The sequence below is a fragment of the Medicago truncatula genome, chromosome 4 (genome assembly GCF_003473485.1).
Source record: "Medicago truncatula cultivar Jemalong A17 chromosome 4, MtrunA17r5.0-ANR, whole genome shotgun sequence".
NCBI classification, from domain to species: domain Eukaryota; kingdom Viridiplantae; phylum Streptophyta; class Magnoliopsida; order Fabales; family Fabaceae; genus Medicago; species Medicago truncatula.
This window is the reverse complement of record NC_053045.1, coordinates 42,993,634-43,006,461: the sequence shown is the minus strand read 5'-3', so window position 1 is coordinate 43,006,461 and position 12,828 is coordinate 42,993,634. Positions and strand designations below refer to the sequence as shown.

General features: G+C 31.4%; 1 protein-coding gene across 1 annotated transcript; it reads right to left on the bottom strand.

Moving 5' to 3' along the window:
* Positions 1-8,565: 8,565 nt before the first annotated feature.
* LOC25493101 (protein DEHYDRATION-INDUCED 19) lies at positions 8,566-11,464 on the bottom strand. Its single transcript, XM_024782951.2, has 5 exons — positions 11,128-11,464; positions 10,826-10,965; positions 9,595-9,672; positions 9,199-9,491; positions 8,566-8,980 (listed from the first exon to the last, which is right to left on the bottom strand). Exons 1-5 carry the CDS (start codon positions 11,210-11,212, stop codon positions 8,872-8,874), a joined length of 705 nt encoding a protein of 234 aa, XP_024638719.1. The 5' UTR covers positions 11,213-11,464; the 3' UTR covers positions 8,566-8,871.
* Between the last annotated feature and the right edge of the window lie 1,364 nt (positions 11,465-12,828).

Here is a 12,828-nt window from a genome sequence, read left to right as displayed (position 1 = left end):
ATAGACTTATTGTTGGGACCCAATTGATAATTTTTGTTAGGTGTTAGGTTGGAATGATTGGGTGTTTATTAAATATTAATTATAAAATAAATGACGTGTATTCATTTAAGCAATCAAATAGGGTGCTGCATTGTAGATGATCTCATAAGTTTATTTAAAAGACCGTATATAAACGTGTTTATATGATAGCCTAGCCTGCTGATTGTTAATGCAATTATGAATGCAACTTCTTATGGGAAGAGTTAGTACTATCATCTTTTGATGTAGAGGTTTGCTCTGATAATGCTAGCTATAAACTAGTTTTTTATTCGAAAGCAAGTTGATAGTTTAGCTTGAGCATTTATATTTCAGTCTCCTTGTACTTGGAAACTCTTCTAGGCTATTATTGTGCAAAAACAAGTACAACTATACATTGTCAAACAAGTAATAAAGTGATAAAGAAAACATCGTTCTCAGGTGGATTGGCTTATTTAAGTAATGGACATTTTAGTTGGCATCATACGTTCTCGACTTGGTGAACGTGATTCGAATCCATTTCTAGTTCGCATTATACCTTTTCAGCTCAGTGAACACGCAAGCACATAGTACACACCAACCTTTATTGCACCGACATGTGTCGTGTTAGACACCAACACTTATGATTACATTGAATTATATTATTTTTCAAAATTTTATCAATGTTAACATATCTGTGTCTGTGTTTCATAGACACCACCATACATGACCACTAGGTTACTGCTATGTTGGAATGTTCTCACATCGCAAACTAGGCGATGTTGGGACTTGGGGTCAATAATGACAATATACTATGAGTCCCGACTATGGCGAGTTTGAGTTTTGGTCCCTGACAAATTTTTTTTTTGAAATCCATCCTGCAAAATTTTTTGTTTTTTAAAATAGTCATTGGCCCCACTTTACTTATGATTTGGCACATTTATGCCTACGTGGCATTTGCTGATTGTGTAACTTTGCACAGTTGTAATTATTTTAATTTAATTATTTAAAAACCATTTTTTAAAAAGAAAAAATATATTTTTGAAATTAAAATAAAACATTTAAAAATAAAAAATATGGAAATTATTTTTTCCAAAATTTAAAAAAAAAATTAATTTTGATTTTTGAAAATTAAAATTTGAATTTCTTTTTTGTAATTTTCAAAAATTAATTTCCATATTTTTTTTCTTATTTCAAAATAAAATGAAATTTTGTTTTGGTCAAGTCTTTTTTGTGTTTCTAATTTTTGGGAAAAATTTTTTTCGATTTTTTTAATTCTGAAAATTTATTTTCAGATTATTGAAAATGTATTATTCAATTTTTTGAAAATGAAAAAATTCTTTTTAATTTTGAAAGCAAAATCTAAAGATAAATTTCCTAATTTTTTTAAAATTTTAGAAAAATGTTATCTAACTTTTTGATTTTTTTAATTTACAAAAATTAATTTCTAGGAAAAAATAAAGAAACCTTTTTAATTAAAAAAAAAAAAACTGAAAAGAAACCTTTCTAATTTTTTTCTTTTTAATTTTGAAAATTAAGTTCCATATTTTTTTATTTAAAAAAAATAAACTGATTTTTTTTATTAATTACGTTTTTTTTTTCAACTTTTTTATATCGAAAATTAATTTCCAGATTTTTTTATTAATTTCGTTTTTTTTTTCAATTTTTTATTTTTATTTCGAAAATATATTTTTGTTTTTTAAAAGTTGATTTTAAATAATGGGTTAATTATGTTTTAGGTCCCTATAAATAGGCGCGTTTTCAACATTAGTCCCTACTTAAATTTTATTAAATTTTTGATCCCAAACGTTTTTTTCCGTTAGCAAAATAGGTCCTCGCTGCTAATTGAGCAAACGGTGAAGCACACGTGTAGCCACATCTGACTTTTTTTTGTTGGGTTAAATATGTTTTTAGCCCCTATAAAATTGAGGCATTTAAGTTTGGTCGTGACTTAATTTTAATAGTTGTTTTAGTCCTTACAAAAATACTATGCACTCAGTATTAGTATCTGCTCAATTCAAATTTGTTTAATTTATTCTAAAACTCTTAAGATTTTAACAATTTTTTGTAGACGTGTTAAGAACATTATTAAAAGTTCCTCCGCAAAAAATTATCGCAAAATTTGATTTATATATCCAGATTTTATTACTTTTATTTTTAACTTTTATCGTTTTCAAAAAATCATATTTAATTCGTTTCATGTTAAAAAATTCTAAATTTTAGTAATTGAATATTTCAAAGTGCTCTAAACTTGTCTCAAACTAGTTATGATAGTATTTTCATCATGAAAAGATATTTTTGACTAATAATTATTCCAAAAAAAAAACTATCAGTTCGGCAACAAAACCACCCATGCCCGACAATGCAAGAGAAGTCATCGATAAGATAGCGAAAATCGTAAATGTTTTTGGCATTGGGATATCCATTCCGCCCATTTCGTCAAGATAAAGAAGACGTAGTTTATCATATCTAGTTCCTGCCAAGAAAAAAAGGGTAGCGTCAATAAATCCATGAGATTATTATTTGTAAAACGGACCAGTTGAGCCCAATATTACTTATAGAACCAATTCCTAGAATTATAAAATTCATATGATATAACGAAGAATAAGTTATTCTTTTTTGGCTTAATTGCTATTTTCGTCCCTTAACTAATTTTTTGGTATCGCTTTGGTCCCATAATTAATAAAAAGTCCGTTTGAGTCCTTTAAATATGTCTCTGTTACATAAATTGGTCCCTTCCGTTAATTTTATTAAAAAAACATTAACTCAAGCACACGTGTCATTTTTGCATTGGTTGGAATTTATATTCATCTTCTTCCTCCTCACCTTCACCTTCTTCAACAAATCTTCATAAACCTTCATACAACCCCAGAAGAAAAAAAAACTTTACCTTTATCATATGAAATCCAAATCTAAACACTTTATTTTTTTTCTCTTTTTCTTCATCTTTTCATCATCATCAAAAACATCTTCATCAGTAAAATTTTCAAGAAACGCAAAAAATCAAAATAAAATAAAATTAAGTCTTATTCTTTAATGACTACACCATCAACATACTTACTCTTTATTGTATTTGCCTATCCAAACCATTCAGTAACAATAGGCAAAACTTTCTCAATCACAACCATGCAATCTCATCATCAAGGTTATGAACACCAATTATATGTTTTGTTGTTGTTCTTGTCTTGAACCCCAATTTTCATTATTTGTTGACTTTTAACACAAACGCGCAAACACAAAGCCAACATCAGCATGCATCACAAAACCAACACACGTTACACACAAATCTTCATTAACATTTTTTCTTCTTCAAATTTCAACCTTCTTCCAATCTTTATTTGTTGTTCCTCTTCTTTCTTCCTTGTTATACCCTGTTTTTGGACCTAAAAATACTGGGCCCAATTTCATTTCAAACTTTGTCAATTATCAGATTTCAACTGTACAGTTCAAATTGTCTCTACCTCGCAGTATTTTCAATCACAATTTTACCTATGTTTTTCTTGCATAAAACCTTTCGAAATGTCTTTACTTGTCTTGTAAGTCATTCAAAAGTGTCTCTGAATCATTGCATTGCTTTTTCTACAGTTTATTTCAAAATTTGCAAAAAGTCATACAGAAGGGTATTTTGGTCATTTCCTGCAATGGGACCCATTTTCATCCTTGTGACTGTCTCTGAGTCTTTTTCAGATTGTTTTTTAACCTTTCATCAGTAAACCTTGTTAAATTCATTTCAAACTTGCATCTGAGTCAGTGTCAAGTCAATTTGAATATGTTTAGGTCATTTTTAGCCCTAGGGGCATTTTGGTCATTTCACACAAAATTTTGGCATAGAGAGGTTACTTTGAAGTACCTCATTTAAGCCATTGGTTCGTTTTAGTCCGTTTTGTCAATTTTATTTTTGTTTCGCTTTACGTTTTGTCAGGTTACCAATTTTATTTCAATTTTATTTTTATTTTTGCATTTTGGTCCTCAAAGGGGTCCAAAATTGCTTTTCGGTCCAGAACCTTTTATTTTTTTTACATTTCAATCCTTTTGGGTTAATTGCAGTTTAGTCCTTAAAGTTTTTGTTTTTGCAGAAAAGTCCAAAATTCGTTTCAGGTCCAAGGCCGTGCCATTTTCTTTCCAAGTCCAGGTGTCATTTTCTCATTGGTTCAGAAGCACACATGGCAGCCTATAAAAGGCGCATTTACTGTACAAGTCAGGATCGGAAGCAATAAACACACGCCAACTCAACAAACACAATCAGATTTTCTCTCTCCATTCAGTTAGATCAGAAACAGAAAAATCATCAAGTTCATCAAGAACCCTAGAAATTTCCAGAACCAAAATTCATACACAAATTCATTGATTTTTGCATCAAACTCTCAGAGATTCAATGGCGAATCTTCATCACTGAGTTGATCCCTCTGCAATTCAAGGTGAGAATTCTTCTCCAGAGGCGAAGAACTCCAACACCGATCACAGAGGCGTTGAAAAGGAAGAAGAAGAGGGAAAGAAGCAAGGTTTTAAACCGGCGAAGAAGATGAAGAAGCGGAATCAGTGAGAAAAGAAGAATCACCGATTTATTTTCGGTTTCAAAGCCAGAAATCAACAAGCAAAAGCCAAATCCAAGTGTTTCCGAAGAAACTCAACAGAATCTCCATAAATATCCAGGTAAAACTCATTTCCTCTCTCAAAAAGTGTTAATCACAGTTAAACCTGCAAACAGAATCCAAAAAGTTTCCAGAATCACAAAGACAAAATCATAACCGTAAACACCAAAACCTAGATCCATAAGGATCCAAATTTTGAAAACAAGAACAAGCACCAGAGAAGTAATAAGCGACGAAACGATGTAGATCCGTAACGATCTAAACGTTTTCTTTCAAAAAAAAGATCAAAAATCAGTTTCAAAACCGTACGAAGTTTTTTCCCGATCTACGTCGTTTCAAGATTCGTTTGTAAAAACCAGTGCCAAAATCATACTTAGAATAAGAAGATGAATTGTTTGATGTAGAAATTTTGAAGTTCTGGAAATTTAGGTCACCGGAGGTGCTTAGGCTCGCCGGAGAAGATGAAGTTTCCGGCGGACCTTCAAGGTCTCCGCCGTAGCTTCATCCTCACCGGCGGTGAGTTTAGAGAGAGGTGAGAGGTGAGAGAAGAGAGAAGAGTTTAGAGAGAGAAAGGGGAGTAAAGAATGAAAAAACCGGTGCTAGTTCCTTTATATAGGCAACTGAACCGGACCGGTTCAAGACCGGTCCAATCCCTTCAATCCTGAGCGTTGGATCTAGGGTTTCCCTCCCTGGATCAATCCAACGCTCCCTGTGCATCCGGATCTTGTGGTTTTGGGCTTGGGCTTTATTATTTGTTTTTTTACGTTTTTTTGTTATTTTCCTGCTATCTGCACCATATTTCTTTGCTATCTGAACCTGTTGCTTGCTCACCTTTTTTACAAAAAATTCCTAAAAAAAAATCCTAGTTGTTTCTTGATATTTTTTTTTTGGTATTTCTATGGTTTTTTTTTTTGCATGTAAGAAAAATGTTAAAATGGCATGAACTAATTCCCATGTGTTTTTACACTTTTGGTATACTTTTTGCTATGTTTTTTGTTCTTGACACTTTGATATGTGACACGGATGAATGATGCCTAATATTGTGATGAATATGCCTCTGGTCATGTGCCCTTTTTGCTGTTTTTTAGATATGATTTTGTAAATTTCTTGTTTTGCAAGCAACAAGTGTTTGTCTTAAGGAATAAAGTGTCAAATTTCTCTATGAATTTGGTGTGATACTTTGCTTGCATGTGTCTCTATTAATTTCATGTCATGGCTTGAAACAAAATCTCTTTCAAAATTGCCATGATGTGATGATTGTGGGTCACAAGCACCTTTAGGTATCATATCAAATTTTTTAGGTTTTTTACCACTTTATTACTTTCTTTTTGCCATTCTTATGCAATTTCTTTTTGTTTATTTCCTACTATTTTGTGCTTTATGATTACTAACCATTTCACCTCATGTGCCATACATTTCATAGCATTTCACTACCTCCTCCACTTTCTTTAGCTTAGCATTTATTTTTGCAAGTTTTAATTCATTTGGTGATGTAATTTGTTATCATTGGTTTGTAGCTTGGCAAAGGGGCCATAGAATGTATTTAGGCAATTTTTGTAATATGGACCATGGACACTATGACGCACCGGCACGCACACACTCACCCTAGATGTATGCCTAGGATTGCATGGTTAGATGAATGCTTAGGTTTAAACACTTAGAGAAAATCCAATTTTTTCCAAAAAATATGCAAACAAATTCACTTCAAATATTTTTCATAAAAAAATGGAGTCAAAACTCCAACAATTTTTCCCTTTTATTTTCTTAATCAAATTCTCAAATAAACCTAATCATTAAGACTTTTTTGCAAAATCACTAAACAAACCCTCACTTTTTCATACTCTAATGCTCATGAAGCCTCTCAATCCCCTTCTTCAAAATCATTTTCAAATTTAAAATCAAACAATTAAAACAAAAAAACAACAAGTCTTTTTAGCAAGAACTACGCCGGTTTTGATCCCGTAAAACGGTACGTAGGCAAGGGACTTTAACCCCTCCAAGCCGAAATAAAATCAAATTCTACTTCTTCTCACCCCCATTCTTCACTAATCGCACCTTCATTTTTTTTACAAATAGTCTCTAAAAATAAAGCGTAGAAATAAACTTAGGAGAACGGTTCTTATGGAATACCATAATCGCTCCGGGTGCTTAACACCTTCCCGTAGTGAAAACGACCCCCGAATCTAGAACTTGTTAAGGGTTTTTCTCCTTTTACCCTTCCCAAGAAAAAAGAGAGATATCAACGGTCAAAAGGTTCAAGTCCAATTAATGGCTCGGCACCCAAAAACCATGATAACATTCCTCTTTGTTCCTGTTCTCTTCTTCCAATCTTTCATAAAAAACTCATTTTTGAATGTCAATCATTCATCATCAATATCAATCCTTTCAAATTCTAATCTAAACCTATTTTTGGATCTAATCTAAATTCTTCCAAATCCCAATCTAAACCCATTTTTTTGTTGTTGTTGTTGTTGTGTTGTTGTTGGGGAGCAAATTTGGACCCGATTTATTGTGTTGTGTTGTTGTTGCAACTGGATTTTTTATTTACAGATTGAACCAAAAAGAATGAAATTTTCTGCAGATTTGAATGAACAACAAAACTCATCAGATAAAATTTTACATTTATCATATGAAATCCAAATCTAAACCCTTTATCATGGTGATGGGTTTAGATAAGAAAATGGGTTTTTATGAAGGATTGATGATGATGATGATGAAGGGTTTAAATTGAATTTGAAAATGAGTTTTTTTTCTCCATTTTCTGTTTCCATGCTTAAGAATCAATTTGTTTTCTTCCAATTTCAATTTCAAGGTTCGATTTTCTTTTTCTTCAGTTTTTTGTTTTGCTGAGTTTTTTTATGAAGGTTGATGAGGAAGAAGATGAAGAAGTTGAATGAAGGTGATGACTTGTACAAATCCTAAAAGTTTTTTAATAAAATTGACGGAGGGGACCAATTTATGTAACAGAGACATATTTAAAGGACTCAAATGGACTTTTTATTAATTATGGGACCAAAGCGATACCAAAAAATTAGTTAAGGGACGAAAATAACAATTAAGCCTTCTTTTTTTTAAACTACGTTGACCAAAAGATGTTGATCCGCATAGATTATTTGAATAGAACCTAATATCATCAACGAGGGGCAAAATATTGAATGAGCGTGGGAAAATAATTCCATATTAATTCGAACCAACCCATAAGCTCTCATGTCGTGCAAAACTAGTGGTAGTATACAAGAGTTTAAGCATAAATTGAACAAATTTGAATTGAACAGGGACTAATAATGAGTGCATAGTATTTTTGTAAGGACTAAAAACATATTTAACAAAAAAAAATAGTAAGATGTGGCATACATGTGTGTTTCACCGTTTGCTCAATCAACAACAGTTAACAACGATGACCTATTTTGCTAATGGAAAAAAACGTTGGGGACCAAAAATTTAATAAAATTTAAGTAGGAACTAATGTTGAAAATGCGTCTATTTATAGGGACCTAAAACATAATTAACCCTTAAATAATTAAAATGAAATCAGTTACACATGGCTACAACATATGCACATTAAACAATCAACTAGTGATACCTATGCAAAAATCAGACACGTAAGAAAGAAAGTGAGCCCAAGGACCTTTTTAAAGAACAAAAACTTTTGCAGGAATTGATTTCAAACTTTTTTTTACCGACCAAAACCCAAATTCGCTATATTTGCAGGGACTAAAATCATATTTTAACCTATTTTATTTTTATGCTAGGTTGGAATGTTCTCACATCGCAAACTTGCCAATTTTCTCAGTTTTTGAATTTTTTTTTTTTTTTTGGACTTGGATCATTCATGGTATTAATAACCCTAGCAAAGTCTTTCAACAGAGTTCATAAAAAGTAGCTTCAAAATAAATCGAATTTTAATTATTCAAGCCCTAATTCGACATTTCCGGTAATTCAAACTCCCAAAGAAATTGCTACTTGGTGAACAAGATGGTGATAAAAAAAAAGTACAAGGGTCTGTGTTCTCATGTCAATATAACAAGAAAAACGTTTCCATAACAATATTTTTATAAAGAAAGTAAAATACATATCTAGCAAAGATGCTTGCATGTGTGGGATAGATGTTTAACTATCATGAGATTCAGCACTATATATATGTTGAAAGTGCTGGCTGCCACAATTAGGCTAACATCAATTGCCAAATTACCACTTATCCCACCAAAGACATCCTTCATCAAGATCCTTAAAGGTTGGATCTCATGTTTGATTATTCTTACTAAACAACTTACAACTTCCGTTATTAGTCGCCTAACAAGGTTGAGAGAAACAAATCCTGCACAAAACTAGACCTCCCAGCAGCTTGTCTCATTCTTTTCTCCCGCTCTTCAATACTCAACGACGGATCAAAACTGCAAATAGATTACAAGATACATATCAAAGCCATGATTCAATGGCATTATTATTTAAAATTATGCATGCACATCAAGAGTTCTGATAGAAAGCATCCAACAATATTTTCATAGCATGGTCAAAATTCAAGACATGATTGAAGTTTTTTTCTTCATATATATAATATGCAGAGTGGAAATTGTAATGTTATTGAGGAGTTAAATTTTATGAAAATCACCTTGATTTCCAAATATGCTGTACAGGTGTTGTTGTATTCTTTGTAGAAGAATCTTCAGCACTTGTTACCACAGATTTAGAGATTTCTTCTGCTTCGCATGCAGGGTAATTCAAAATAAAAGAGGATAGGAATGGATCAGCAGACGCATTGGTTACTGTGTTACTGTGCGACCGGTATCCACCACCACCATTAAGAAGCACCTGTAAATGAGCTTCACGGAGATCTCGACCTAAAAGAGACAACGTCTGACTGTTCGGAATAGCAACTCTTCTTAACCTGCGCCTTCTCTGTATGTAATCTTCAGTTAAGGGAAGCAATTAAAAATTTTCACTTGAAAAAAAATTCATTAGTCAAGAAAGCTAATATTTTTAATTAAAATAGAAATATAAAGGATATCTTAAACAGGTGTCCGTGTTGCAGCGTTATGTGGCTCAACATGTCGCGTGCAACTTTAACTGAGCATACAGGACAAATCTGCATGATTAAAAAAAAACGTCTGAGACTATATACTATGTATTTGAACAATTGATTCCTCGCATATGAAAGGAATATTTTAACCACATAGTTAATTAGGTCATTTATCATCCCAAAAGAAAGAAGGTACTATGTACCGGATCAATGAATTATATAAATGCAAGACTACTTACAAGCAATACTAACAAGGTATCAATCAAAGATTTTGGATCATGTAATATTCATCTTGACAAGAATTAATTTATCTCATAAAATAAAATATGTAACAAAAGCACAAGGGGTATTGATTTATTAGGTGTCAAATCAAATCCATGAGGTAGGGATGTTAAGTAATAATCACAACAAAGACGAATGCTAATCACTAAATTTCAGCTTATCTGAGTTTATCTTAATAAAATTTATTCATACATATTCTTCTTCAAATGCAGCAAACATACATGATACACATGCACATCTACAATAAGCATCAAGTTCTTCTCTAAAATCAGAAGATTATTTAGGAAAAGCTAACATGCTACTTTCATATGAAATGATTTACAATAATTTTCCATCTCAAAAAATGGTTGCTAGGATGGAAAAAATGGTTGATGATGGAAAATTAGAGTGAATATGACTTAAAGTTTAAAGCACAGATATACACAAATACATAAGGACATTCAAAAGGAACTGTAAAGAGAGAAACAATTCTCACTGGATCTATATACCATACCATGAATTGAATTTGATTGTCTAGTCACTATAATTAAATACCAACCTACGATTACAAATAAAACCATCTAAGTCCTCTTTGAGACAAAAACTTTCATGCCCCCAAAGTTTAAATTGATCAGTTATACACATTCTTGAGCTAAATTAAAATAAATATGCCATTAAAATGCACTTGTTCCTTGCACCAGGAAGTCTTATAATTTTTCTGAGGTTGAAATATAGCGTAGATTCAAATCTTCAAATTTTCATATGTTTCCTCTCTACAACTAGCTAAATTGTAATAAATCTTCTTGTTTTCAATCATCTGAATAAGCTAATATTAATCTTCCAACAACTTGGCAATCAATGTTTCAAGAGGATCTAAATAACACCATAACAAACAGACATATTCAAAATTAATAAGAACATAACATATATAGATCTAAGGATAAGAATATGTTCCTACCGTGACTCTTGATTCACATGAATGTTCATCTTCAAGATGAGAACACAAAGATCCTATGTCAAACTCTTCATAACAATATGGACAAGGGAAATCTGGTCTCACCTCTTCTTCGACATCAAAATCATCTATTCCCAACCGATCTAAAAACACACCATAAAACAAAAAATCATATTTTTATCATACCCAGATAATAAAAATCAAATTTTAACAGCCCCAGATAATAAAATTCAAATTTTTATCAGACCCAGATAAATTTTCTCAACAAAAAAATAAAAAACATGAGAATCACCATGAATACAAACCTAAATGAGAAGTTGGGTGGTTATGTTGAAGCGCATAGTGGCGTTTAGCGGCAGCAAGACGAGAGGTCCAGAACTCAGAATCCATTGAAGGATCAAAGAAAAAGCTAGACAAAAATGGATTATTTATTATGTAAATAATCAAATCAAATTGAGTAAACGGTTTTTATTTTTGTTTTTGTAACGAATGAAAATAATTTGAGATTCAAGTTTGGAGAAAAATGAAAGAGGATGATAATAATTTTTTGGAAAAATGATTTGACTTTTTCAAAGAGGTTCAGAAGTGCCGAGTGAAAAGGGGTTATGTTTTGTGGTTAGCATCAACGTTTAACTTAAACAAATGTGAGGAAATGTCGGTCTCATGTTAGGATATACTACACACGGTTTGTTTGGTCATGTTCCCTTTCCTTTTATTTTTTTTAATTATTATCATTATTTTCATTTTCGATAAATTGAGACGATTCACGAAGTTAAGATTTAACAAACATTACCAAAATAATTTAAAGGAAATTAAATCATATCAGAAAATGTCGATCCAATCGATAACAAAAGTTAAATTTACAATACAACGAATCGATTTTTTTATCAACTGAATCGATCTTAATCGACTATTATTATTCATATTTCATTAGGCTTAATACATGCTTTGGTTCTTTAACTTATTTTTGAATTTTAATTTGGTCCTCTAGCTTTAAACTGTCTTAATTTGGTCCCCTAAATATACATCCGTTTATCCAACTGGTCCTTTCTGGTAGTTTTTGTCAAAAAACGTTAACTTTGTTCATGTTGACTACATGGACAAAGTTAACGTTTTTTGAAAAATACTAACAGAAAAGACCACTTGGGTAAACAGAAATATACTTAGGGGATCAAATTGAGACAGTTTAAAGTTAATAGACCAAATTAAAATTCAAAAATAAATTTAGGGACCAAAATATATGTATTAAACTTATTTCATTGTTATGTGGTAACAAACAAATGCTGTTTTGTCAAAAATTTGCCGCCTCATTTGCATTTTTCTTCGTTTTTCTTACTTGTGCTTGATTTCAATAATGATTGATGAGGACCACTTTGTTCGAAGGGGACAAACTTATCTTCAATGCAAGGATCCAAATCTTGTAAGAAACACTTGTCGCAAGATACACTACAGTAGTACTTCGTTATTAGATTCTTTCGTATAGGGAGATAATTGTTCTAAAATTGATATTTCAAGTCTTTTTGAGTACTTGCAGAAAAATTAAAGTATGTTATCGTGAACTTAATTCAGTTGGTATGTACAATTTATAATATATGTAAGGTTTGAAGTTCAAACCCCGACCACTGCAAAAAAAAAGAAAAATCTAATTAAAGTAAGTATCGATGAAAACAAAACGCTATTTCGGTTGAAATAGTATCAAGAAACAAATTGCAAGATTACTCTCGGGTGGTTTGTCTGTCTATATCTAATTATTCATTCGAGTTTGATATATTAGGTTAAGGCCCTTGTATTATATTATATGTTTTTGGATTAATTAAGTAAATGGTCTCTATAAATATTTAGAATTTTGTTTTTAGTCCCTACAAAATAAAATTGCATTTTTTAGCCCTTAATAAAATTTTCATCAACATTTTTAGTCCCTATAAAAATTTTACATCAGCATTTTAGTCCTTGTAAAAATTTTCCATCAACATTTTTGCTCTCTAAAATGCTTAAGGAAAATGTCA

Coding starts and splice junctions, on each gene's coding strand:
- LOC25493101 (XM_024782951.2), bottom strand. CDS start 11,212: ATGGATTCTGAGTTCTGGACCTCTCGTCTTGCTGCCGCTAAACGCCAC. Junction 10,966..11,127: donor CCACCCAACTTCTCATTTAG/GTTTGTATTCAT, acceptor GTGTGTTTTTAG/ATCGGTTGGGAATAGATGAT. Junction 9,492..9,594: donor AACACGGACACCTGTTTAAG/ATATCCTTTATA, acceptor ACTGAAGATTAC/ATACAGAGAAGGCGCAGGTT.